Source organism: Anarhichas minor, unplaced genomic scaffold (genome assembly GCF_050575085.1).
Source record: "Anarhichas minor isolate MPS153535 unplaced genomic scaffold, ASM5057508v1 ptg000016l, whole genome shotgun sequence".
NCBI lineage: Eukaryota > Metazoa > Chordata > Actinopteri > Perciformes > Anarhichadidae > Anarhichas > Anarhichas minor.
Window position 1 is genome coordinate 1,363,399 of NW_027466462.1, and position 23,525 is coordinate 1,386,923.

Below are 23,525 nucleotides of genomic sequence, written 5' to 3' on the forward strand. Positions count from 1 at the left end.
GACCTTTAGAAGGACTTGGTCTTGGTGCTGCTGAACCTTCAGTTGGAATCTCTCTCAAAGAGCCATTTTTAAGCTAAATGTTTTTAATGTTATGAAATATTAAAAACATATAAATCATCATAATAAATATGAGATTCTTGTGATGAAGTTCTCACATAACAGGACGCTCACTCCTCGTCCTCGGCCCGCAGTGGAGAGGAGGTATCAGGTTCTCCTGACTCAGAAATAACACAGTACTCCAAGTACACACACACACACTTACAACACACACACACTCACACACACTCTCACAATTTAGTTTCAGACTTGGGAAAGAGGCCCCTCTGCAGGACATGCTCCAGTAGTTGCATGTAGATATTAGTATTTATAAAAGCCAAACAGTGTGATTGTATTATGTTTTATACTTCATATACTGTGTTGTAATCCACAGTATGTGTGCTGAAGTACGTATTTAGATATTGTACTTCAAAAGTAGCAATACTACGGTGTAGAAATACTCTGTGGTGTATTTTTCAAGTATCTACATTCAAACTCGTACTCAATTAAAAGTACAAAAGTATTAGCATAGAAATATACTCACAGTACTTTTGTATATTTTATATACATATGATATATTATAATTTATTAGTTGATTTATAATTTTATTAATTTAAATCTGACAAGTAACTAATCAAATACATGTAAATGAGTAAAAAATACAGTGTTTCCAGTATAAAGTAGCACCAAATGAAACTACTAAAGTAAAGAAGAAGTACCTCAACATTGTACATAAGTAAAGTACTCGAGTAGACGTACTGCTGTGGTCATTGAGAGTCACATGATTGTACGTCCTCCAGGCGGCTCTGGAGGCTCTGGACGACCTGAACCTGTTCGGAGCCAAAGGAGGACCTGGATCTGTGGTCCACGCGCTGGCTGACGACATCCAGCACTGCCAGGTACACACACACACACACACACACACACACACACACACACACACACACACTCACACTCACTCTGTCGTAAAGCAGCTTATGACTGTGGTCTATCCTCCCCTCACCAGTCCATCCTGACGTCCATGTTACCCAGAGCCTCCATGTCTAAGGAGGTGGATGCCGGAGTGCTGGCCATCATCTCGTACCCGGCCTTCGCCGTGGACGACATCAGCATCGTCAACGCGACCAAGGAGGAGATCATCTCCAAGCTGCAGGTGCAGAGCGGCGCATTGTTGTTGTCGTGTTCTTTAAAAGAGTCTACACGACGGACGAAGCAGACGTCCTCCTGTAGTCGAGATGTTGTTTACATAGAAACATAGTAAAAGAAGCGCTCGCTGACTTCCTGTCTCCTCTCTCTTCAGGGGCGATACGGCTGCTGCAGGTTTCTCAGAGACGGACACAAAACACCCAAAGAGGTAAACCGGCCGTGAAAGTAGATCCATATAGATATATAGAAATACTGGAGATCTGCACCTTTTTGTTTTGGTCATTAAGAGCAGAAGATGCTGAGTAAATAGACAGATGTTTGTGGACTTTGAGGAGCTCGTTACGACTTCCGTTCTGACTATTGATGAGCTGAACTTGAGGGTTAAACTCTCCTCTCTTCTTCAGCTACATGAAGCAGACGGCTAAATGAATCTCTGCTCACTGAGTGCGGCTGCTCTGTATGTCACGGTCGGCGTTTCTCAGCTCTTACGTAACGGTGACTCAGCAGGACCGTTTGGTTGAATGGACCGGAGCATAAAGAGCTTCACTCTTAGAGGAGAAAATAGGTTTATTCTTTCAAAGTCAGAGTTCATGTTCCTCTTGAGCAATAAAGCCGTGGACCTATTTCCATAATTGTGGTGTTTTCACAGTCCACCATCTATTTATGAAGACAGAGACGGGCATTAAAGGGCCACTCGGCTGTTATTCAACCCTGTTTTTTCCATGTTTTCTGTGTCTAAGTGACGAATGCAGTCAGTCCAGTATTGATGGAGAACGCTGCAGACGGCTGCCGCTAATGCGCTCAATGTGCGTCCACTAAAATAGCTCAGAGTGTTATTCTAAGTGTCCGACATCATGTTGGAAAGGATCCCACGGAGGCGCAGAACGTCCTCCTTGACCTTTCACTCGATCCGTCTGTTTGGTTTTGTGTGTCTCGCTCAGAGAAGTCTCGCTCTGTAATCGAGCGTCGCCTCCATCTGCTTTCTGTCCTCCACCGGCTCTCCTCTCTCCGGCTCTTAACTCGCGTTTACTTTCCACCGTTGTGTCACATGACACAAGAACAGACTCGGACTGTAATAACAATCTGAGCCTGTAAGTGGCAAAAAGAAGCAAAGATGGTGAGGAGTTCTTTATTGGCCGCCATCTGCCATCAATACTGAACACATTTAAAACAACAACAACACAAAACAATATGTGGAAACAGGGTCCAACAAATACAGAAGTTCCCCTTTAAATGCCCGACTTTGACTGATCAAACAGTCTTTTTTTGGGGAAGGTTAAAAAGCTTATTAATGCCCCAAAAGTGTACTTTATGCTTTGCGTCTTGTGACATTTTTTGGGGGATTATTGGGGAAATAGTCTTAAAGGGTCCAAACTTTACCTCCGTCTTTGCTCAGTAATACCTGTGCAGCAGATCAGCTGTCTAATGACACACTGATGTCATTTCCCAGGATCCAAACCGCCTGTACTACGAGTCTGCGGAGCTGAAGCTGTTTGAGAACATCGAGTGCGAGTGGCCTCTGTTCTGGACCTACCTCATACTGGACGGCATCTTCATCAACAGCCCCGAGCAGGTAACCCTCACCCGTACCGCCTCTTTTCTTTGTGACAGCCTCCCTGGATGTGAAATGTGTGATTTCTATATATATATATATATATATATATATATATATCTTGTGTTTGTGGTCCAGGTGCAGGAGTACCAGGAGGCTCTGGAGGGCATCCTGATCAAACAGAAAGACGGGATTCGGCTGCTGCCGGAGCTCTACAGCGTCCCCCCAGACAAGGTGAGGCCTTTGAGGGAAGCTGACATTCTCTATTGTACCTGCTATGATTCAACATTGTCTGTTTGTTTATTGGCTCGTGCTAACAGGTGGAGGAGGAGTACCTGAACCCCCACTCTGTGGAGAGGATCCCGCTGGGCAAATGTCCTCTGAAATGGGGACAGTCTCTGTACATCCTGGGGAACCTTCTGTCCGAGGTGAGCCGCAAAGAAACAAATCCTGCCACCGATTACCACCGACGCATTATTAGTTTTTTATCTTGTTAATTCTGTAATTGTGGATTCTGTGACCTTTTTTTAAGCTTTTTTTCTCCATCATTTTTAAGGGATTTCTCGCCCCCGGAGAGATCGACCCTCTGAACCGACGTTTCTCCACCATCCCCAAGCCGGACGTGGTGGTACAGGGTGAGTTCACGGGACGCCTGACCAGGTTTCGGTCCCAGATCAGCGTCCAAACCTTCTCTTTCCTCTCGTAGTGTCAGTTCTTGCAGAGACGGAGGAGATTAAAGAGCTGCTGCTGAAGAACGGCATCGATGTGGAGACCGTCGCCGACATCCACCCGATCCACGTGCAGCCCTCCAGAGTGCTCAGCCACATCTACGCCAGACTCGGTACAACCTCACCGGACGCGCTTCCATCTGTGTTTACCTTTCCGGCATTAACCCGACTTCATTCACTCGCTCTGTTTCTCCCGTTGCAGGTCGTAACCCGAGGCTGGGTCTGACGGGACGGCCCTACAGGAGAATCGGAGTGCTGGGAACCTCCAAGTTCTACACCATCAGAAACACCATCTTCTCATTCACCCCTCAGGTCAGTGAGGAAACCATCATTCAGCCGCTCAAACCACGGCCGCTAGTTACCGTCAAGTTACATTAAAACGTTATAAGAACGTCCTCCAGCTCTGCTTACACGTGTTTGCCAACTTGGAAACATCACAAAGAGAACAAATACTGAAGCTTCACGAGTCATGAAACATCATCCAGGTGAAACATTGTTTAAATCCCCCCCCATGTTTCTCCCCTAACATCCCTCCAGTTCATCGACCATCAGCAGTTCTACTTGGCTCTGGACAACAAAATGATCGTGGAGATGTTGAGGACGGAGATCGCCTACCTCGCCTCCAGATGGAGGATGACCGGGAGACCCACCGTCACGTTCCCCGTTTCTCAGACGATGCTGAGTCAGTACACACACACACACACACACACACACACACTTTGCATGTCCACTAAGAGGAGGACAGAGTAGCCTGCCTGCTTCATTTAGAATGGGAACTCTTCATTTATACGAAAATCACAACTGTTTTGTTGGTGCTTTGCAGAGTGAAAGTGTTCCTCGTGTTGTGTTTTCAGCTGAAGACCACACAGACCTGGACCCGGCCGTGTTGGCCACACTGAGGAAGCTGCAGGACGGATATTATGGAGGAGCACGGTGAGCTTTACTGAGACGCAGACGGGGTTTTGTCTCGTGTGTCGCTGCTGCTGAGAGTTCAGTGGCTTTAATAACAGGAAGAGGGCATTAACACACGCAATCTACACGCTCAATTTAAGGTTTTTAGATTAAATGTCAGGATTTTAAGGCCAAAAATATGCAATTCAATCTAAATTTTCCGACCAGAATTACTGTTTATCCAGAAAGTCTGATTTGTAAGAAGATCAGTGAGTAAAAATACCCTTTAATTTCACAATATTCAAGTTTTTTGAGTTTGTGGAGCATCATTGACATTTGTTCTATTCCGTCTTTCTTCTCTTTCAACGTTCTAAAACTATGTCAAGAAATCAACATGTAGAAATGTTTTTCTATTTTGTCTGTTTTGCCTCCGTATTGCAAATGATTTTCAGGCTTTTATTGTTTTTTTTGGGGGTTTGTTGTTTTTGTGTTTCCTCTCCAGTATCCAGACGGGGAAGCTGTCGGAGTTCTTGACCACTTCCTGTTTCACTAACCTGAGCTTCCTGGACGGTAAGGGTTCTGGCAGCATGAGCAGCCGCGACGAAGATTATGATGAGGGTGACGGCGATGGATACGTGCATGAGTTACGTTGTGATGATGGTAAGAAAACAACAACAACAGATGGATGGATGGGGAGGAACGGTGACACCAGCGATGGAAGATGAGTCTTTATACGACCGTTACACGGCCTGCTGGTTTGTTTCCCATCGTTGGTTTGACTCTTCCTCGTGGTATGTACTCCTGAAATACATACACGTCGTCAACTGTAGAAGTACGGACAGGCAGAGTAGTTGTGCTTTGCCTGTACGTTCTGGTAACACCATGATTAACCCACAAATACACTCAAAGTTAACATCGTCTTTGAGACTGATCTAACTCAGCTAACCTCTTATTTTGAAAATCCCAAAAAATAATACATCTTTAAATACTTACTACCTGAAACATGACGTTAAATAAAGTACCCGGATCTCCTTAGTCTCCAGTTCCTTCATCACTGACTGTCCCCATCCTCTCTGCTGTGACGCTCGTCTGTTTCTAAAACGTTTCTCAACCTTTGACGTGCGGACCCCTCGGAGGCCTCGTTGGCGAGAAATAATCTCCGTCTGCAGGCGTCACGGCTTCACAAGGTCGAGAAACGATGCTTTGCTCATCTGGACTTTTAAAACTTTACATTAAAACTTTAAAGCTGATCTTAAGTGTTCAGATTACAATGTTCTGTATCAATAAGAACATTAACAGTTCTGCGTGTTTCTGCACGTCCGGCATCATTTAACAAACGAGCATGTGTTCATCTGTCTTGTCTCACAGCTGCTGTCTGTCAGTGAATGCAACGCCTTCTGCAGATGATGCTCGTGTAACATCTCGCAGGCGTTTTGATTGTGAACGATCAATCTGAGTGTGTGTTGCCGTGCAGATAATGTTGTTTTTTACTCATGCACTACTGCTGCTGCCACCCCAAACCACTAAAAACTGTCTTTATAACAGTTTTAACTGTAAGATTTTAACGGGCTTCTAAACAATTCAGTATGTATGGCTGAATACCAGGAAGTATGCATGAAGAAATAGGTTTTTTGGGGGATTTGGGTGAAGAAACCTTTTTTTTTAATGTATGTTACTTGTTAAAACATGTTATGAAAGTAGAACTCGGAGAGCACAGAACTCCACTACTGTTTCCATTAATTCATATTTATTTTATTTGTATTTTTAGTAATTTTTTATTTATATTTTTATTTTATATATATATATATTTTTTTTTTTACGTTTTAATTTTATTATATTTGTATTATATTTCTTATTATTTATATAAGTTTGATGAGAATCAGGCCAGTAGTTTTACTGAAATCTTGTTGACAATAATAGCATCGCTTATAATAACTTTAGATATTTAAATTGTATTAATAACTCGGATGGTTTAGTCTAAATGCTGTGGACACTAGATTAAGGTGAGTTGAATCTTTTCTCACTGACTCGTTGTTTCTCTATTTATCTCCATCTTCCCTTCTTTTATTCCCCCCATCATCTCTCTTTTGTCCTCCTCTCCAGAGGCTGACGACCTCGCTCAGTACCTGGACCACCTGTTGGCCCACGCTGCCCCCAAGAAGCCCAAACAGCAGGCGGGGGGTCTGGGGAGGTTCAAGGCTCTGGCCACCAAAACCAAGGAGATGGTGTCTCTGATGAACAAGGCTCAGCGCCTCGACGTGCACAGTGAGCGGATCCGCCATCAAAACGACACCGAGCACCAAATATCCACGCGGCGCTTCAGCTTCACTCTGTTTCCTTTTGTCCAGACGTCAACATGTACCTGCCCAACAAGCTGTTCCGCTCCCCTCAGCCCTCCCTCAACCTGAACCTCCCAGACTCCTCAGCACCGCAGGAAGCTCGGGTGTGTTGTCATCTCCTTTTGTTTAATTTATTCTCCACCACCACAGCTTTAACTTTCCTTCCTTTGTCCTCCAGGCTCCGGAGATGACGCTCACGGCAGAGAGCGGCATCCCCAGAGAGGCCAGCGGCGGCGTCGACTACGAGGCTTTGGTCCAGCTGCTGAAGCACACGCAGAGCCTGCAGGACCAGGCTGATATCCTCTACATCCTCTTCAAAGACAAGTGAGGCGCACCGCTTTCTCCATAAATACAATGAAACTTAGTCAGTTTATCCTTGTTGTTATCAATTTAGACGACGTATTTGTGTTTCACCATATCTCAAGATACGATTCCGTCACGATGCGACTCCATCAAAGACGATGAATGATGATATTGACTGATCTCTACGTCTGTACGTCTTCTTCTCTCAGAGGCATGGACTGGGACACTCACCTGCACGGCAAAGGCTCCACGGTGAGATCTCTGCTGTCCGACCTTTACGAGAAGGCCGGCGAGCTCAAACACTGGAGCCTCATCAGGATGATCTCCGGCATGCTGAAGAAGAAGGTGGAGGAGCTCGACTCGGTATGACACGCACGCACACACACACACGCACACACACACACGCACACACACACACACACACACACACACACACACACACAGCTTTAAATAAGACCGGGTGACATTCGTACAGTTCACACGCTCTCTCTCCTCTCGTCTCTCTCCTGATTGGTTGCGATCCGCCCGTAGGCCTGCTCTGATTTGCTGGCTCATCAGAAGCACCTGACGGTGGGTCTGCCCCCCGAGCCCCGAGAGAAAACCATCAGCGCCCCCATCCCTCCAGACCAGCTGGCGGCTCTCATCGACGAGGCCAGCGACAACAACATCAGCGTGGCCATACTCACTCAGGTGGGTCTCATCCTCCACCATCACCTGGGGGGGGGTTGGTCCTCCTGTCTCCCTCTCTAACCCCTCCCCCCTCCCTCCTGCAGGAGATCATGGTGTACCTGGCTATGAGCATCAGGACTCAGCCCAGCCTGTTCAGCGAGATGTTCAGGCTCCGGATCGGTCTCATCATCCAGGTCATGGCCACCGAGCTGGCCCAGTCGCTCAACTGCTCAGGTGAGAGACGATGAAGAGGAAGAAGGTGATGTTTGGTCCGTCAAATGTCAGCGGATTCCCAAAATCCCTGTTTTTAACCTCTTGTTTACGGTCCAGAACCCCAAAAATATGAAGTTTACCGCCAGCAGAGTATGAAAACACACATTTATGAAGCTGGAACCGTGATCTCTTTTTTTTGTTTTTGCCATTTTGTGTGTGTGTGTGTGTGTGTGTGTGTGTGTGTGTGTGTGTGTGTGTGTGTGTGTGTGTGTGTAGGAGAGGAGGCTACAGAGAGTCTGATGAGTCTCGCTCCCTCCGAGCTGAAGAATCTCCTCCATCACATCCTCAGCGGGAAAGAGTTTGGCGTGCAGCGCAGCGGTCAGTCCTCCAATCATGAAACCCCTTCATCGCACACACAGCCAATCGGATGCTTTTGTTGCCGTTACTGTAAGCCCCTCCCCCCCCCCCCCTTTCCTCTGTCTCCACAGTCAGAGAGCTGGATGCCGGCGTCAGTCCTGCCATCTCCATCCACCACCTGGGGAACGTGGGCGCCACCAAGAGCGAGAGAGCCGGCATCAGCAAACTGAAGAGCGACATGAAGATGGTACAAACACTCACCGGAGGAGAGAGTGGAAGCTACTGATTAAACACAGTATAGTTCTATTTATAACACACATTCTACACATTAGTATCGTGATATTACCTCATGTGTTTTTTGACTTGTATGTGTACTGATCTCCAAAGTGCTGACGGCATCAAACGTGTGATGACGGTGAAGGAAGATAGAGGATCTTATTTTGAAAATATTGTCTATTTTCTTGGGGGACAAACGGACTTTTGTCTTTTCACAGCTGGAACACAGGTTGTCTGTGACGGATCCCAGTAAGGTGATGATGGTGGTGATGATGATGATGATGATGATGAGGTGGTAATTCACCTGGTTGATGCTGATGAGGGGAAATAATTGTGGCGCTGCATCGGAGGAGAATCGTGGAAATAATTCAGAATAACTGATAATTTGAGACGGTTTCGATGGCAAAAAAACATCACGAGGTGGAAATTAATGAATGAATGAATAGTTGAGATTGGGCTTTGGTTTTAAATAAATCACTGGAGCAGCTTCGTGGCTGTGATTTATTTACAACTTGGTTTCTGTGTTGCAGGCGGAGCACAGGTTGTCCTTGACGGATCCATTTAAGTTGATGAAGGAATATTAACTATCGCAGTAGAACATCTATTTCCTCTTCTTTCTTTTTTTACTGTGAAGACATCGGTTATTAATAGATTATGTTAAATTAAGTAGAATACTAAACTATGCTGGAGGTGCTACTTCACCTTCACCAATGAGATCTTTCCTCCATCGCTGGTCTGTCGGTGACAAATGAAATGTGTCCCAGAGCTTTCTGCTGCGTCACACTGCCTTCATCGTCAGGAGGAGGATGCTCAAACTCTTCTGCACGTCTGGTCCAAAACAATTTTTCAAGTCAAGTGCTGTTTCTCAATTTAGAGACTTCTGTTACTTCCTGGTGTAGGGAGTGAATTTTGACAAGAGTTGTCTGAAAGCAAAGGGTTAGGGTTAAGACTTTGCAGCTGGTTGTCAACAAATAGTCCCGTTTCATTGTGTTTGCTCTGTTGCAGATGGACCGCAGGGTGTCTTTGACTGACTCAGTGAAGGTGATGATGAAATTCATAGATAAGAGAGGCTGTAAGAAGCGAATTGCGGAAAATTTAATTCAAAGAAGTAATAACAATTAATTTGTACGTGTATGTCCGGTTGTCTTTGACCAATGATGATGATGATGGTGATTATGCCGCTAGTTGAAAATGTTTGGACTTGTTGAATCGGTAATTGTCCCTGAAATAACTGCGATACTTAAGAGTAATTGGTGTATTTGTATATACTTACAGATAATGTACGAGGAGCAATACTGTACTTTGTTTTTGCAGTATGAACAGGTTTGTATGAAGTTTTTAATGCAGAGTGGATCTTATGTTTCAGCTCGACCAGTCACTGACCTCCACTCGCAAGGTGACGGTGATACCGACATTTAAACGTGTTTCTGGGTGTTAATTCATCTGAAGTAATTAACGTGAACATCGACGTATGAGCCTCTAACACTCTGTGTGGCTTTCAGTGGAGCGGGGCTGCAAATATCTGCTGTTGATGATTATTCATTGTTCATAGAGCTGCAACTAATGGTTGTTTTCATTATCAATCTGCTGTTTCTTTTAATCTTCATTAATTGAAAATGTCACCGGGGTTGATTCCAAAATGTATTTAAAATATATTAATATTATTATATGTTAAATTGCTGTTGCGTAATGATAAGATTTGGTTTAAGTTTCATCAGTTTTTGTTTCTAACCTCATTGCTATTATTCCCCATCCTGATATCCATGCATGCAGTGACTCTAATGTAAGAAGCCAGACTCCTCCGGCTCTGCGGTTGTTTTGTTTTTTATCCACCTGCCCGGCTTCCTGTTTATTAATTTTGTGCATCTTTTTTCTGTTTCTCTCCTTCTTTTTTTTGCTCTTTTTCTGCCTCTCAGGGCGTTAGATCGCAGTCGCTGGACATAGAAACCTTTGAATCTGGGGTAAAGATTTGCTTATTAAATTTGAGTTGTGTAGGCTAAATCTGCTGCAGTTCAATACAAGCCAATAACTTCATCATTGAGGTCAGATATGGAGTCTGCTTGTTTCATGTGAAAGAGGAAGAGGGCACTGTTCTTCCACGAAAACAAACCTTTTGATGTTTTTGCTGTTTTTTCGCCAATTTAGAGGTACAGGCTGCAGTCCATAGAATCTCTGGACATTCCGGAATACTTGCCGGTCGCAAAGGATACCAGACAGGGCCAATGGCTGCGCAGGAGGCGTCTGGACGGCGCGTTGAACCGGGTCCCTGTTGGCTTCTACCAGAAAGTCTGGAGGATCCTGCAGAAGGTTCACACTAAACTGCTGTTACACATTGAGTCTCCGCGTTTGTAGAGCATGTACAAAGGTCTAGAAAAGTCAGAAAATTGCCAAATTGTAGTAATTTTAGCATTTATGTTGAAACAAAAGACATTAAAGAGAACAATGTACTGCTGTGAACGGTGGCAGCAGCAAAACATATTTTAGACAACAAATAAAACTCTTTCAGTCCCAAAGTGTTTTTACAAAAGAGACACATTTGTGTTTTTCCTAAACCTAAACTGGTTTTGTTGCGTGAACCCAACGTTCATTTTGTTGCCTAAAACTAGCTATACATAGTTATTTTGAGCCCAACCGTGATGTTTTGTTGCCTCAACCTAACTTCGGTGGTCTTGTTGCCTCAACCTAACTTCGGTGGTTTTGTTGCCTCAACCTAACTTCGGTGGTTTTGTTGCCTCAACCTAATTTTCGATTTGGAGTGTAATGTCGTCCCAAAAATAATTTGTGCCGAGCAACACGCAAAAAAATAGACAGTTAGTACGTAAAGTAATGACCACATTGTTTTCCAGTGCCACGGTTTGTCCATAGAAGGGTTCGTCCTTCCTTCATCAACTACCAGAGAGGTAAGAGATCCACTTGCTTATTGTCCAATGTCAGTATTTTGATGTCTTAATTTTTGGGTAGTTGTAAACGAGTAGTTCACAGTCAAAGCAGATCAGTTTACAAAAGTTGAATGTGTAGATACACAAATTTAAATCAGTACTGACACAGTGTGTGTTCAGCCAAATGAAAGATCTCCGACATCGTCTCGTCTTTTATCCGTCTGAATTCCCCGCTCCAGATGACACCAAGAGAGATCAAATTCTCCGTTCACGTGGAGACGGTCCTGAACCGCGTCCCTCAGCCCGAGTACCGACAGCTGCTGGTGGAGGCCATCCTGGTGCTCACCATGCTGGCCGACGTGGACATCCCGAGCATCGGCTCCATCATCCACGTGGAGAAGATCGTCCATCTGGCCAACGACATGTTCCACAAGGATCAGGTGAGCAGGACGTCCAAAGACACAAATCCAAGGGTTTGTAGTTTAGTGATGAAGTGAGTAAGGTGGGATTTACTCCTCCAGAGGGACCTGGGAGCAGAGGAGCACATCCTGGAGCGGGACCCGTCCACGGGAGTGTGCAGGCTGCTGTACGACAGCGCCCCCAGTGGCCGCTTCGGGAGCATGACCTACCTGACCAAGGCCGTGGCGGTGTACGTGCAGGACTTCCTGCCCAGCGGGTCGTGCGCGGTGCAGTGAGACGACGACCCCGTGATACCAGAGAGAGGGGTGAAACCACTCGGTAGTAAAGATCAAGTTAAAATAACCACTGCAGGCACTGTAGCATTAATGCACTTCTGGTTCTCTAGTTATGGATAGACTATGAGACAATGGACCCAGACATGTAAAGGGCCCCGTCTTTGTGGTCTTTTTGTTTCTTTTCGGTCATTTTGCAGCACTTTGTAGACATTTTGCATGCCTTTTTGTTCATTTTCCATGCCATTGTAGAGGTTTTTCGTCTCTTTTTTGGTGTTTTGCGTCAGCTGTTGGTCTTTTTGTTTCCCTTTTCGGACGTCTTGTGTCTCTTTTTGGCTGTTTTGCATCTCTTGGTGATAGAATTCTGTCTCCGCATCTCTTTTTGGTAATTCTTTGCAAATTTAACATTTAGTTTTATAAAATCTAAATAATTCTCATTGCCTCGCATAAAACATGTACCTTTACCTCCAGTCCTACATGCTCTATGATGTATAAAATAATGACGACTATTGCATAATAATAATCTATTGACTATTTATTTTACAGCTCTAAAATGATAATCAAAGGAAGCTAAAAAAGATGTGTTGAAGAGGACGCAGGTCTATTTGGGAGATTTCTTGAATCCCTTAACATTGTGTGTGTGTGTGTGTGTGTGTGTGCGTGTGTGTGCGTGTGTGTGCGTGTGTGTGTGTGTGTGTTGTGTGAGCGAGAGAAACTAAATTTGTTGATATATTAGAACCAACTTATTTTTTCACGCATAAAGAACTTCTATTGTAGAAATTAAAGCGTTTTCAGCTTAAAGTTATCTTTGTGATGAAATAAGGGAAATGCCTAAATTTACTGCTTTCATCGGCTAAACTGCAACTTTTGAGTTGTTTTTTTAGTTTAATTGCAGTAAAACTTAAAGCCATTTACTCATATTTTACAATTTATTGACCTTTAACTGTTTAATACACAAAGGTTTGAAGGATTCAGTGTCTGGTTCACTGTGAGAAACGTCCGTTTGCTTAAATGTACAATAACCGGACTGATCAATCATTGTGAGACTCCCTGTGAACTACAAACCATGATGGCTGAACGAGTGAGTCACGTCTCTACGTAGTAATAAACTGTGAAAAGAAAGGAAGCGTTCATTTCTCCGTCACTAGATACCAGAATCCACTGAACAACTGTTGGATGTTTTTCTTGTTTTTGAGATTCATTCTGTAATAAAACTGAGAGAACAAGTCGTTTCTGAGCAGTTATTTTATCAAGTCATAATGTAAAGGTACAATATGTAACTTTTTCGCATTGAAATGTATAAAAACGACATTTGTTGTCCCAAATGTTTCCAACAATTTTCATCTATAATTTCACTTTTTTAGTTGCCTGACAATGACGTGTTTCTATGCTAAAAACTCTCACAAATTGACTTTTAAGCCACATTTTTACGATGCACTTTTTAGTTGTTGGTTTTTAAATCTATATTTTAACCATATAAAGTTATTTGGTCATCGGACGTCAGGACCTTAAATTATCAGCTCTGCTCGCTGCCCCTCCGGGACGTCCCGCGTCCTCCAAACAGCATCGTAAAAACACGTTAACGTGAAACTGCTTTGTTAAGTGTTTTTATTGGTTTGAATCACAGAGTCCGTTAGTTTTGGAGAAGAGGAGAACTGTGGGTAACCCAGCTCCCGGTAAAAACCTCCTGAACGATGAACACCGAAGGAATCCTAACCGGGAGAAAATGACATATTGTGCATTTAAGTTTCACCTACTTACTCGCTTTTTCCGGAGCTTTCAGCTGCATCGCTCGCTCTCTTCTGCTCTGTTTTCCAGAGCTTTCAGTCACATCGCACGGTCTTCATCAGCTGATGGAGTTTTTCATGGAGATGGATCTGCTGACACGATCTTGACACTTTCAAGACTTCTCGACTTTAAAGAGTGACATGGTTGAAAGCTCCAGAACAAAAGCAAGTAAGTGGGCTTTGAGTTTGGACAGTTATTGTTTGCTAGGACTTTTAGAGAGCATCTTAGATGCAGTAGTTTGCTCATTTGACAACAAAAAAGTACTGTGGATGTTTTTTAAAACTCCCTCAGAATGCAAAATATCAATATTACATCATCAAATGTCCCTTTCTCTGAACTGAAGCTTTCATTCAGTGAGGTCAGAACTGCACAATGACGACTGTGTGAAAGCTGAAATGTTTTGATTGCAGATGTGTTGCGGCCTCCAGCAGGTGGCGCTACATGTGCACAGATCTAGCTCTTACTCTCGCGTCATTATGACTTCATGGGTCAGGGCCATCCTCAAAATCTTATCTGCTGTACGAAGAGATATTACAACAACCTCAGCACAGTCGGAGACGGATAAACTTTGACCTGAGTATTTCTGCTTTTATTTTATAGCAAAATGTGGAGCAGTGACTGTAAATGAAGGGACAACGTGCACGAACAGTGTTTTGTACATCAAGCATTCAGAAGGTGGAGAAATGAAATGCCGCTTTACACAAGCAACAACAGAAAGAAGACATATCAAGGCTTCATAGAAATTCAGAGCAACTTTCCAAAACATCTTTTTAATATATATCAGATATCATCACACTTCTCTTCAGCCTGTCAACAACTATCAGTGGAAAAGAGAAATATCTGCAAAATTAGAAAATGTATTAAATCCGTAACACTGTAGATGTTCCTGCTGTGGGACTAATAAAGCTTCATAAAGTGTCTTCTAGATATGACAAAGTAAAAATAACCAGCTAGCTTTAAAAAACAAAAAACAGAGGGCAGCTGGGTGTTTGTTGTCTTGTGAAAAAACTTTTTAACTTGAGTCTCCAAAGCAAAGTTGAAAACAGAAGGAATGTTGCAGCTAAAGCCCAAAACTGAGTATCGATGCTCTATTGTTGCCTTTTTACACACATTTTCTTCGTAAAACTTTGTTTTTCGTCCGACTGTGACGTACATGTTTGAATATCTGGGCGTGTCCGATCTGACTTTCATCGTTATGTCTGTTAATTTTATCGCCCTACATGATGTTGTGTTGACAGTTTATTTTTGTCTTAAACAGTCACATTTAACAATATCTTTTAGAGAAAATAAAACATTCAAAGCCCCAATTTTGCATCAATAAAAGAAAGAACTCCAGCGTCTTTAGTGGTTGAGTCTCATTTCTACAAACACGTTTTCATCTTTGTGATAAAAGTGTTCTTCATACAATGTACGACAACAACTACAACTACAAATACATTGTTTGTTGTTTACTTAAATGATCAAAATTCAAAAATCAAATCTCCAGGAGTGTGTGGTACTGTGGACAGACGAAGAACCGGAGACATTTAAAATCAATATTAAAAACTCAGTCAGAAAAAGTGAAATAAATGACATGTTAAACTTTGAGACGTGGTGTTCAGAGTTCAAAGTTTGCTGTTGTTAAACAGACACCAAAATACATGACCTGGGGGTAAAAAAGCTACCAGACAGGAATAAACACAGACAAAGGCCTGGAGGTATTGACTTCTAACACTCATCACACACGCACACATAAAGTCCTCAGGTCCAAGATAATTCAACTGTGGAACATGATGACCCAGTTTGCACCAGTCAGCATTTAGTCATTCAGTCATCCATTAAGCTTGCAAACTGAATTATGTCATCAGTAAGTGAAATCAGATGTGTTTGAAGTACCTTAGACTTTGGTCCAGACTCGATATTTCAACAAAAAAATCAAATTAATTTCGGCTGAAACATTTAAGACTTTGATGATCGTTACTCAATTTAACACTACCAAGAAAATTAGTTATGCAAACAATTGTTTTTATCTACGGTTACCCTTTTTATAAATATGTTTGTGAATATTACAATATTAACATTGCATAGGTGCCTTCAGTGTGTTAGTTTCCTTTGTAGCTTGTGGTGAATATAAAACTTTGTGGATGCTAATCGCTAACGAACGTTAACCGTTAGCTGCTGCAGACGCTAATTCTGAGCTTGCTAACGTTAACGTTCAGACACGGAGGACGTAACATTGTATCATTTATCTGTTAAATTTATGTTTTTTTTTTTATTCAAACAACTTAAATGGTAATGTTGATTACAACTCTTTCATTTCTACAGTATATCTGTTGCTGTGGTTGTGCAAGTTGTTTTGTTTTTGACATGTTTTTAGCCCCCTGTCACCGAGGACAAAGAGGAAAATATTTTTCATGGACTGATAAGATTGACCTCCGCAACAGCTGGAAGAATGTCTCTGAATGTTTCCTAGTTTATTAAACTGAATTTGTTTATGAGAGACAATGATTGAGATAATACATTACAGTGATAAGGAAATGTTACTCGGTCCAAACTAATAGTGTGCTGCAGGAATGAGTTCTAAACATCGACTATATCAGAACTGTAGGAAGTGGAAGTGGACGTAGTCATCGTGACGTCAGCTGCTGGTTTGTGGACTGCCGTTTTGAAGGCTCGAGTTTGGCGATTTCGCCATCGCCATCTTGGATTACGGTCGTCGCCATGTTGTTTTTGTCTCTGGTAGCGGAAGCAAACTGTCAATCACCGTGTAGCCTCGCCCTAAAGCATACCCTGCTTTATGGTCTGTTTGACTCTAAATGGACCATAATGTACTAAATGAACATCATGCTGTATTGAAGAAGACTTGAAACTAGAGATTGAGACCATAAACTCATGTTTACAATGTTTACTGAGGTAATAAATCAAGAGAGAAGTAGAGTCATTTTCTCATAGACTTCTATACAACCAGAGGAGTCGCCCCCTGATGGACATTAGAGAGAATGCAGCTTTAAGACACTTCAGTATTGGAATCACTCGGCAGAACCGGAGGTTGCCGCCTGCTAACAAACGGCTAACGGAGACTAAAAAAGTAATTACGCCGACTAGTCCGCCTTTACAGCCTTGTTGTTGTCGTTCTAGTTCCTTTAGAGCCTAACATTAGTGTTTTTACTTCTGCTGATTTTATTCATGTTTGCTGAACAAAAACGAGTAAGTACCATAAACTTGTGTTTATTTTTCGCAATAATCCAAAATCCAATGGGGAAAATCCACTTTGACTTTCTGTCGAGGGAACCAGTGCGACGTTAACTTCCTTGTTACCTTCATGTAAAAGCAACCAACTGTGTGAAAGGAACTTTAGATTGTCATGTTCTGTTCGTGGAAGCTTAATAATGTATGCTAATGTTTGTAAAAGAGAGTAATGCAGGCTGTTAGCTTGGCTGTAGACCTTTGTTTACTCTTTAATAAGGTCAGCTGTTCAACCAACCAAACGCAATGCAACTTTAAAACTTTGCTCTTTTACAAGATTATGAGAGGAAAGTTCAGGAAGAACATTAAATTCATTAATCCGTCAGGATAGTTGCAACACAGGCCGGAGCGCACTCGTGTTAAACAGAAAAACGAAACTCATGGTAAAGATAAACAACACTTATACATGCAGTCAGTATTGTCCGAATGTTTGAACAGTGTCAGCAGTTAAAGAAGTGGAGGGGAGGCCACTGACCAGCTGTATATTGGCTCCATGGGACAACTTGTCATCTTAACACTAATATCCATTAAATTCAGGTTTTATTACCTTGAACGGCAGTATGAGGCTGACGTGAGGCATCTTTATTGGTTTGATTTTAAGGCAGTAACTCGAATATATCATAGCTTTCTATGTAAGTTTGTGTTGATCATTGAAAACCAATGGAATATCATTTCTGTAAATCAGAGGTTGTTTTAATCGGGTGGAGTTTCCTTTCTCACATTTGAATGTTTCATAGCAGGAAAAGCAACAGGTGTGATTAATAATATGATAGATTAGGTGAGCCAAACTCACCGGTAGGGCTTAGAGGGACTAACATTTCACCAAATATAGCCATCACCATATACGTCTAGAAGACTTTCACACAGTGAAATGTTGGCCGGGACAGCTTGACTAAAGAACACAGTGTGTGAGGCGAGAGGTGCCAGATGACTCCGGCCCAGACAGAGTTTGATGGATAGTGACATGGAGGAAGCTGCCAAGTTAAACATCGGGGTCGCCGGAGCTTTTCACAATGTGACACGAAGGAACGATAAACACATATTTTGAAGCAGCACAGATATGACACCGGGGCGACGGTGTTTTTTTGATGTGATAACAGCTAATTACTCACATTTACCCTAGTGCGCTAAATATATGGCCAAACGTATGTGGACGCCAGCGACAGTACAACCGTGGACGTTAATCTGCAGCCTGTGCTCTTCTGGTTTCAGGCCTTGGCTGCAAGGGTTTGACATTCAGCCGCAAGGGTTTGACATTCAGCCACAAGGGCATCAGTGAGGCTCAAACATTGATGTTAAGCAACAAGGTCAGGCTTCTGATTTGTACCCAAAAGTGTTATACAGGGTCAAATCTCCATGTTACATATTTTCAATTAAAACAAAACAGACAGAACAATAGATAAAAAAGGAAATAAATAAATAAAAGCCCCTTCTCCCAACTCACTCATTATATCCAAATATTAAGATAAGAGTACTTCTATTACTAATACTGATAAATATTGATTAAGTCTAAGAGCAGGAGCAGTGAACGTGTAAAACTCATGCATCATTTATTCTATACATACCTGCACTGCCTACTATGTTCATATTGTATGTTTATTCCTCATTCTTTTCATTTTATACAATATTATATTTCTGTGTATACTCTGCAACATAGAAATAGAATAGGAGTAGAACGAACATCGAATAATTTCCGCTGCCATTTGACTAGTACAAAAGAAAATGGCAAAATGGCCAGAAATGGCAATTGTTGTTGGTGGCGACAACCACGTCAGTAAAGTGTTAGCGAGTTTGCACCGTTCGTCTTCAAAAGCAACGGGGTGTGAAGCGCTGTTTGGCTCATTTTAGCTGTCCGCTAGCTAGCTAGCTTGCTAATTCCACCATGCTTTAATGCTACGCTGGTTACAGGTAGCACCGGTCACAATGGCAACGCTACACATCAAAATGGCCGCCGCTCTGTCCATCCAGCTTCGTTGAATTGAATGTCCCTTCTGCTCCTATTTGTATTTCTATGCACATGCTACATGCTACATGCTACATGCCCACCCACCACGTCAACCTACAAACATGTCTGATATGTTTGTAATATCTAGGATTACTGGGCTGATTTTTCTACATCAAACTGTGAAAACTATTTCTTTGTGGACCGGGCTTTGGGCACGAGGTTGTTGTCACGTTAAAATCCTTCCCCAACCTGTTTCCACAAGTGGAACTAAACACAAAAACACACCTTAGACTAAACGTATGTGGTCACTTCTGACGCTATCCTCCCACACGCACTAATTTAAAGTGAGTTAATAGATATAAAATAAGTGTATTTGTATTAACTCTGACATGTAGACACAGATAACTCGCATGGACCTTCAATAAACACACACAGAGGGAACACACATTTCTCATGAGTCTGCACATTCTCACATGAAGTGGAATAAAACTGGAAACGCACTTGGCTCGTCTCTTGTCGTTGTGAAAGCCCGAAACATCCAGAAACGCCAACAGCTGTTTGACGTTTGAACCCTGACATGCAGTTTCGGTCTCGAGTTAGCGCACAAAGAAAAATGTGATTAAATAGGGTTTTAAATCCCTTTCAGATTAGTGCCGGTGTTGGCTGAAGCCAAGCAGCGTTCAGTACGTCGTTCACGCAACTCGTGAGCATCCAGGACGGACCTGCTGAGCATATTTATATTTTATAAGTCTTGTTTTCGGGTGGTTTTTGTTTTGCAACTCCTGTATTTCCAGAAAACAGGTTCATGTGGCGTTAAAAGTCGTTGTGTGTCAAATTGAGTCATAAAAACAGGCGATGTATTCCTTGAAATACCTTTATCACTCATGAAACATCCTGCGGTGAGGTCATACTGATAAAAGAGCAGAGGAACATTCAAAGTCAATAGATAAATTCAGTTGATTTTACACTCCAAGTTCCAAAAGGTTTGTTTGTTTTTGTCTGAATATTTTCTCTCAGTATTTCTCTCTTCTGTACTTGTAATATTCTTCCTCGCTGCAGGGTAACAGATGGGAGAATGGTGGTAACTTGTGATTTATTTTAGTTTCGCTGCATGTTGTAACATCTTAATAGTAACAATATATGTGTATTAATCAGCAGCTCAAAATATTCTCAAAGAAATGGAATATTTTTACCTGTATGAGTAATGTTTGCAAGAAGACTACAATGCCCAGCTGTTTAAGGAACTATACATGTGACCAGTCATGTGCTTTAATGCGTTTTTTCCCCCAATGCTTTTATTCCACTCTTCCCCCAGCCTTCTACATGTAAGTAATACAGTACTTACAGTACACAGTACAAAGATAATTCGGGTTTCAAAAGTGCAATCCTACTCAAACATTTCTCAACGCTGAGTGTACAAAATATCAGCAACCACCTGCTCTGTGCGTGAAGTAAACCGTGCAGGCGAAATCCACAATCGCTTATCGATGTGAGGAGATGGATGTGCAAAAAAAAAAAGAAGAAAAAGGCTGTGCATTCTATTTGTTAAATTGGTTCTTGGTTACAGATTTAACATTTCTTAAAGTTCCCGCTGGAGAAAGCTGAAATAAATCAAGTCGGGAGTGATTGATTATTCTAAAACAAAACCATTAAAATATCACAAAACAAAAAGAAAATAGGACATAAAATGATGTAAATGGGTACAGTTTTAAACAGAGGATAAAATAAATAAAATATGAGAATCACTGCATTACACCAAATCAGTACACATTCATAACATACGTTATGAATAATGTTGCCATTGACTAACTTTGACAAGATCTTGGGTTTAACATAAAAGTGTCGCTATAAAGAATGCCAGAAGTAATTTAAACGGTTACGGTTGCAAACTAACTCAAATGATTTCTCTTCGGGGAAAGAAGGCGACGTTTATATGTAAGATGAGACACATTATCAGTGGTAGTGATTAGTCATAACTTATCAAAACGTGGTCAAAATGTCGAGGTTGTCTTCCCCTTGACATCCATCATTATCTGTTCCACATAGTTGTTTTTAAGACATTACTTCTAAGGCATCATGATATCAGTGATGCCAGTAAAACCTTGTTATCAAGCTAGTTAAACATCAGACTTTATATCATATGTGGAGATAACTGAGAAAAAAGTACTTTTTTGTTTGTATTTTGACTCACAGAGTTCAAGGCGAAGGGATTTTGGTACAAACAAGTATTTGTTTGCAGATGACCACATGATGGAAAACATCGAGTTAAAATGACTCCCGTCTTACATTTTTGCGCGTTGCCTCAACCCTCCTCTCATCTTAATGTGAGTAATTGTTCACATTTTTTACCTTTTTGAAATACATCAAGTGGAGCATATAAACATATATTCGATATTATCAGCAACGTATTGGCACACATAAATATTTTGTTTTAAAAACGATTAGAAAATCCCAGTTGATGAGATCCTTTTCATAAGGTCTATGGCCATGTGTAATATACATGTAAACACGCTGGTTGTTTCCCACTCGGACGTCTAGTAGTTCACCGGCCCTGAGTTGGAGCGGTGGCTGGTGGAGCAGCGTCCCGCCCTGAAGAGAGGGAAACCAAGAAACAGCTGTGAGACGACGTTCATTGATGCCATAAATGAACGCACTACGACACAATACAAATTGGACATTGTTATGCAGCTGAGATCTTACAAGATCTTACAAGTGATCATATAAAGAAATTAATTGTATTTACACTATATTGGAACCTGAATTAGCTACTTTTTACATGTACTTTATCTTCTTACACCATTATTTTTACCTCTACTTGAGTACAATTCCCTCAAACTGTCACTTGAGTCAGGTATTGTATACTTTAAAATGTACCTGCAGAGTCCTGTGGAGCATTCGTAGTTGTTCTGGCAGTAAGCTCCAAACGGTTTACTGTTCATGATCCTCCACAGCGGGGTCATCCGAGCTATCCTCCTCAGCACCGGGACCTTTGATTCTGCCTTCTGGTCGGAGCTGGACCGGACCTGAGGCACCAGCGGATCTGCACACACCTGGTATCGAACACAGACAGATGCACACGGGAATGTTTGTTAGAAAGGAACAAAACGAGGCGCAAAGAACTCCATTTAGATGCACCGAACAAAACAATCCATTCATTAGCTTTAGCTCTGGAGCTTTCTACCACATCTAATGTTCTTCATCAGCTGGAAAGTGGACCTTGAGTTAAGATTTCTCTGCTAAGGTAAATTTTAATACTCAAAATGAAAGCACTTCATCAAAAAGTAAATGTATTTGAATAGAACATTTATACCTTAATATGTGTGCATTGCAATAGCACAATTGCAGTACTTTTCTTCAGTAGTTCCCTGTTTTTTAGTGGGTTTCTTTGCACGTATAAAACGCATTTTCTCACTTGTGTCCAGACTTTAAATGACCCTTTCTAGTCATCCTGACACTTTCACCTGTATCAACATAATAAACATTTGTTTTACAGTGTAGAGAAAATGTTTTCCAATATTTACAACCTCAAAAATAACTGGTGTGTTCTAACACAAGAGAACAAAATTCACTTTAGATTTTCGGGACAATGCACTCACCTGCTGAGCCAGCATTAGCAGCACGATGCACAGTGCCACCGCTGCTTTCCTTTGGGTGAGGAAACCTTTCTCCTGCATCTTTTCACAGATTTCTCTTTTACCAGTGAAGACTGAGGCTCTTCAGTGGATCTCAAAGCAGCTGGGTTCCCTGATCTCCCAACGCTCTCTGTAGGACTCTTCTGGGCCTGCTGGTAGTCTGGAGGCTTTGCGTGGAGGTTTGAATTAGTTGCACCGGTTTGCTGGAAGTTTCCCTCAAGTCAGCCTGGATCAGCTGTGACCCCGGCAGAGGAGGAGGCTGGGCTCTCCTTTATACAGACTGGCCCCGATCCCACAGGGAGAGGAAGCAAGGAGGGAGGGAGAAGGAGTCACAGTCCACCCCTCTCTCTCTCTCTCTCTCTCTCTCTCTCTCTCTCAATCCCTCTTTATCTGTATTTTCTGGACGAAATGTGACTTGCAGAAAAAAACCAGCAATTTCCCAAAATGAGGCCATCCAACACATTCCTTATTTGTGGACGTTCCCTCTTCTCCTTCTTCTTCTTCCTCTTTTGCACATACATGTGCAGATTATGTGAGTAAGGTGGACCGGACGCCGCACATGTGATCGTAACATTCAATGAATGGCAACATGAAGAGACACAGCTGGGTAAAAAAAAGGGTTGAAAGAGGCAAAGAGGTCACTGGGTCTGTGTGTGTGTGTGTGTGTGTGTGTGTGTGTGTGTGTGTGTGTGTGTGTGTGTGTGTGTGTGTGTGTGTGTGTGTGTGTGTGTGTGTGTGTGTGTGTGTGTGTGTGTGTGTGTGTGTGTCAATGCCACAGTGTGTGAATGAACTTCATCGGTGAGATAAGGCTTTATCAACACAGCAGAGTCTGTGTGCTGCAGTCTGTCTTTGAC

The 23,525-nt window shown here is 42.3% G+C and overlaps 2 protein-coding genes across 6 annotated transcripts in view; one reads left to right on the top strand and one right to left on the bottom strand.

Moving 5' to 3' along the window:
* phka1a (phosphorylase kinase, alpha 1a (muscle)) overlaps window positions 1-13,307 on the top strand; it is an 18,384-nt gene extending 5,077 nt beyond the window's left edge. For 3 of the 5 annotated variants that reach the window (XM_076092358.1, XM_076092361.1, XM_076092357.1), the window contains 27 exons: window positions 837-935; window positions 1,043-1,189; window positions 1,337-1,390; window positions 2,633-2,755; window positions 2,873-2,968; window positions 3,055-3,162; window positions 3,291-3,369; window positions 3,441-3,575; window positions 3,665-3,774; window positions 4,000-4,144; window positions 4,317-4,395; window positions 4,856-5,013; window positions 6,457-6,618; window positions 6,702-6,796; window positions 6,871-7,016; window positions 7,205-7,358; window positions 7,527-7,685; window positions 7,769-7,898; window positions 8,154-8,255; window positions 8,366-8,481; window positions 9,516-9,551; window positions 9,877-9,906; window positions 10,427-10,471; window positions 10,656-10,817; window positions 11,357-11,410; window positions 11,629-11,829; window positions 11,911-13,307. In XM_076092358.1, the coding sequence (XP_075948473.1) occupies window positions 837-935; window positions 1,043-1,189; window positions 1,337-1,390; window positions 2,633-2,755; window positions 2,873-2,968; window positions 3,055-3,162; window positions 3,291-3,369; window positions 3,441-3,575; window positions 3,665-3,774; window positions 4,000-4,144; window positions 4,317-4,395; window positions 4,856-5,013; window positions 6,457-6,618; window positions 6,702-6,796; window positions 6,871-7,016; window positions 7,205-7,358; window positions 7,527-7,685; window positions 7,769-7,898; window positions 8,154-8,255; window positions 8,366-8,481; window positions 9,516-9,551; window positions 9,877-9,906; window positions 10,427-10,471; window positions 10,656-10,817; window positions 11,357-11,410; window positions 11,629-11,829; window positions 11,911-12,084 (3,099 nt within the window). In that variant the 3' untranslated portion in view covers window positions 12,085-13,307. The remainder of the gene's footprint in view (window positions 1-836; window positions 936-1,042; window positions 1,190-1,336; window positions 1,391-2,632; window positions 2,756-2,872; window positions 2,969-3,054; window positions 3,163-3,290; window positions 3,370-3,440; window positions 3,576-3,664; window positions 3,775-3,999; window positions 4,145-4,316; window positions 4,396-4,855; window positions 5,014-6,456; window positions 6,619-6,701; window positions 6,797-6,870; window positions 7,017-7,204; window positions 7,359-7,526; window positions 7,686-7,768; window positions 7,899-8,153; window positions 8,256-8,365; window positions 8,482-9,515; window positions 9,552-9,876; window positions 9,907-10,426; window positions 10,472-10,655; window positions 10,818-11,356; window positions 11,411-11,628; window positions 11,830-11,910) is intronic. The other 2 variants (XM_076092359.1, XM_076092360.1) reach the window with 2 other exon arrangements.
* Window positions 13,308-21,573: 8,266 nt separating this feature from the next.
* leap2 (liver-expressed antimicrobial peptide 2) lies at window positions 21,574-22,724 on the bottom strand. Its single transcript, XM_076092227.1, has 3 exons — window positions 22,636-22,724; window positions 21,914-22,089; window positions 21,574-21,628 (listed from the first exon to the last, which is right to left on the bottom strand). The coding sequence occupies exons 1-3, from the start codon at window positions 22,711-22,713 to the stop codon at window positions 21,574-21,576; spliced, it is 309 nt and encodes a 102-aa protein (XP_075948342.1). The 5' UTR covers window positions 22,714-22,724.
* Between the last annotated feature and the right edge of the window lie 801 nt (window positions 22,725-23,525).